Below are 3,528 nucleotides of genomic sequence, written 5' to 3' on the forward strand. Positions count from 1 at the left end.
GGCTGGAGCTGCTCTCCAGCCACAGCAGCAGCGCCAGGCTGTGCTGACAGGCCCTGCTGGGGGCTCCCAAACTGTGCTGGCTCTCCCTGGGATACTGGGGACCCATCCCTGTGCTGTCCCTGGGGCACTGGGGACCCCCATCCCTGTGCTGTCCCTGTCTGGGGCACTGGGGACCACATCCCTGTGTTCCTGCCTGGCAGAGCTGGGGCTGGTCTCCGTACTGCATCCTGGCTGTCCCAGCTGTGCCCAGGAAGATGCACAGCTCTTTCCTGTCCCCCCCCATGGCTGCCAGGCTCCAGGCTGTGACGTGCCTGTCACTGTGCTGTGGGACAGCCCCACACTGGGGGTCAGGGACCCCAGGCCCGATGGATGTGGGACAGGTCCCCACAGCTCCCCTCTTGTTGGGGGGAGGATTCTCTGGTAGGCAGAGCTGGTGCATGGTGCTCCTGTGGGTGTCGTGCCCTGAGCTGTTGGGTGTAGGCTCTCTGCAGCCTGCCCTCCCCAGGAGTGCTGCCTGGCTGCTCCAGTCCTGTCAGCCATGGAGCAGATACCCTGCACAGCTGCTCCCTGCCTCCCTGCCGTGCTCAGAGTCAGGTCTGGCCCCTGTGTCACTGTGTCACCTCAGCTTTGGTGCCAGCCATGGTGGGGCAGGAGCCCATCATCTCTGCCTGTGGCGTGTTTCAGGGACTGCTTTCTCCAGCACACAGGCAGGCCTGGCTCCTGGGGGTCCTGTGCCACCAGTTTGCTCCTCCTGCTGTGCTGGGAACACTGCTCTGGGGAATGGCAGGACAGGGGCTGGGAGCCCTGGCCAGGGCCGTGAGGAGCTGCAATCCAGGCTCCAGGCAGGGAGCTCCCAGGACAGCCAAAGCCTGCCCTGACCCCCTTCTGCTCTCTTCTAGATGGGTCCCTCCACAAGCACCTTATCTGCAAGGTCAGTGTTCCCCACCGTGGCGATCCCTGTCAGGTTCCCCAGCGAGCCCCCAGCGTGCAGGTGGCAGAGCCTGGGGAGCCGAGGCACCTGCAGAGTGTTGGAGGGGCAGAGCAGTGCCGTGCCCCACCCCAGGCTCCCGCTTCTGGGGCACGGGTGGCACCGTGCAGGGCTGTGACCCAGGGCTCTCCCTTGGCCCCCAGGTGCAGTGCATCGCCACGCTTCAGGTGGGCTCCGTCCAGGCAGGTCATGCACCTGAGTGTGGGCAGTGCTTCAGTCTCTCCTGGATGCCTTCCAAGCCCCACCATCACCTGGCAGCAGGGTTTTATGACGGTGAGTCTCTTTCTGTGCCCTGCAGCAGCCCTCGGGGAGCAGCCCTTGCCTTGGCAGAGGCACTGCAGCCTCAGCTGCTCAGCCCCAGCTGGTGCTGGAACCTCTGCCCAGCCCTGGCTCAGGGGCAGCCTTCTCTGGGCTGGCTGTTGTCATTCTGACATACCTCCAGGCTGGTCACTGGTCGTCCCTGTCCGTGGCTCTGGGCTTGTCCGCCTCTGTTGAACTTGCCTGGATGGAATTTTCTGCTGGGCTTGCAGTGATCCACAGCTCTGTGCTGTGTTGCCAGGACCTGCTACCACATTGTCTGCTTGGAGTCCCAGCCCCAGCCTGGCCCCTGTGTCGTGTGGCCCTGCCTCTGCCCTGTCCCACTCTCAGCCCCAGCTCCAGCTCCAGCCTGGCCCCTGTGTCGTGTGGCCCTGGCTCTGCCCTGTCCCGCTCTCAGCCCCAGCTCCAGCTCCAGCCTGGCCCCTGTGTCGTGTGGCCCTGGCTCTGCCCTGTCCCGCTCTCAGCCCCAGCTCCAGCTCCAGCCTGGCCCCTGTGTCGTGTGGCCCTGGCTCTGCCCTGTCCCGCTCTCAGCCCCAGCTCCAGCTCCAGCCTGGCCCCTGTGTCGTGTGGCCCTGGCTCTGCCCTGTCCCGCTCTCAGCCCCAGCTCCAGCTCCAGCCTGGCCCCTGTGTCGTGTGGCCCTGGCTCTGCCCTGTCCCGCTCTCAGCCCCAGCTCCAGCTCCAGCCTGGCCCCTGTGTCGTGTGGCCCTGGCTCTGCCCTGTCCCGCTCTCAGCCCCAGCTCCAGCTCCAGCCTGGCCCCTGTGTCGTGTGGCCCTGGCTCTGCCCTGTCCCGCTCTCAGCCCCAGCTCCAGCTCCAGCCTGGCCCCTGTGTCGTGTGGCCCTGGCTCTGCCCTGTCCCGCTCTCAGCCCCAGCTCCAGCTCCAGCCTGGCCCCTGTGTCGTGTGGCCCTGGCTCTGCCCTGTCCCGCTCTCAGCCCCAGCTCCAGCTCCAGCCTGGCCCCTGTGTCGTGTGGCCCTGGCTCTGCCCTGTCCCGCTCTCAGCCCCAGCTCCAGCTCCAGCCTGGCCCCTGTGTCGTGTGGCCCTGGCTCTGCCCTGTCCCGCTCTCAGCCCCAGCTCCAGCTCCAGCCTGGCCCCTGTGTCGTGTGGCCCTGGCTCTGCCCTGTCCCGCTCTCAGCCCCAGCTCCAGCTCCAGCCTGGCCCCTGTGTCGTGTGGCCCTGGCTCTGCCCTGTCCCGCTCTCAGCCCCAGCTCCAGCTCCAGCCTGGCCCCTGTGTCGTGTGGCCCTGGCTCTGCCCTGTCCCGCTCTCAGCCCCAGCTCCAGCTCCAGCCTGGCCCCTGTGTCGTGTGGCCCTGGCTCTGCCCTGTCCCGCTCTCAGCCCCAGCTCCAGCCTGGCCTGGTCCAGCTTCCCCGGGCCCCTCTGGCTTCCCCCTCCCTGGGACCGTCCAGCTGTGCCGTGGCAAGGGCAGGCTCTGCCTGTTTTGTGTCACCCTGCAGCAGCAAAGCGTGGCATCCCCTCTGCCATGCCACCCTGAGGCAGAGGCATGGTGGGCCAGGGGACTGAGCAACAGGTGTGCAGCTAAAGGGGTTTGGGAACTCAGTGAGTCCTTGGCCTCTGGGAGCTGCCTTGCCTGTGCTTGCTCTGGACTCTGCCATGCTGCTGGAGCAGGAACAGCCCCCTCACCCTGGGCCAGTTCTGTGGGGAGGTGGCTGTGCCTGGCTCTCACATCCCTGGTGACAGCAGAGTCAGGCACCCCAGGCCTCATTCTGTGCCTTCCTCTGCAGGTATGGGCTCTGTGGGATCCACTACATCGACGCCGGGTACCTGGGCTTCAAGGCCTATTTTGTGGCCCCTCGCAAGGGCACCGTGTGGGTAAGGGCCAGGGCAGGGCCACTCTGTCCCCGTGGCCAGGTCAGGCCCAGCTGGGGCCCAGGGCTTGTGGTGGGAGCCCTGTGCCCTCCAGCCCTCTGTCCCTGCAGAGCATCTCTGGCTCGGACTGGTTGAACACGGTGGCTGCGGGTGACATCACCGGCGAGCTGGTGGCAGCCGTGCTGCCTGACCTGGCTGTCAACCCCCTCAACATCAAGCGCTCCTCGGACCGCAGATTTGTAAGAGACCATCATGCCTGGGGGGCCCAGCCCAGCGCACAGGGCCAGCGGGGACAGGGGACCACAGGAGGAGTGTCCTGAACCCCCATCCCACCTGGTGGTGCCTGTCTGCAGGGGAGCAGCAGGATCTGTCCCCTCCCTGCCCTGAGCTGCCTC

At 66.8% G+C, this 3,528-nt stretch overlaps 1 protein-coding gene across 1 annotated transcript in view; it reads left to right on the forward strand.

Moving 5' to 3' along the window:
- Positions 1-3,528, forward strand: part of GTF3C2 (general transcription factor IIIC subunit 2) — a gene marked incomplete at its 5' end in the record, with an annotated part of 9,274 nt that overhangs the window by 4,160 nt on the left and 1,586 nt on the right. The window contains 4 exon segments of the mRNA XM_031065027.1: positions 1,132-1,261; positions 1,548-1,602; positions 3,049-3,136; positions 3,244-3,446. Coding sequence (XP_030920887.1) covers positions 1,132-1,261; positions 1,548-1,602; positions 3,049-3,136; positions 3,244-3,446 — 476 coding nt within the window.

Source organism: Geospiza fortis, unplaced genomic scaffold (assembly GCF_000277835.1).
Source record: "Geospiza fortis unplaced genomic scaffold, GeoFor_1.0 scaffold1103, whole genome shotgun sequence".
NCBI classification, from domain to species: Eukaryota; Metazoa; Chordata; class Aves; order Passeriformes; family Thraupidae; genus Geospiza; species Geospiza fortis.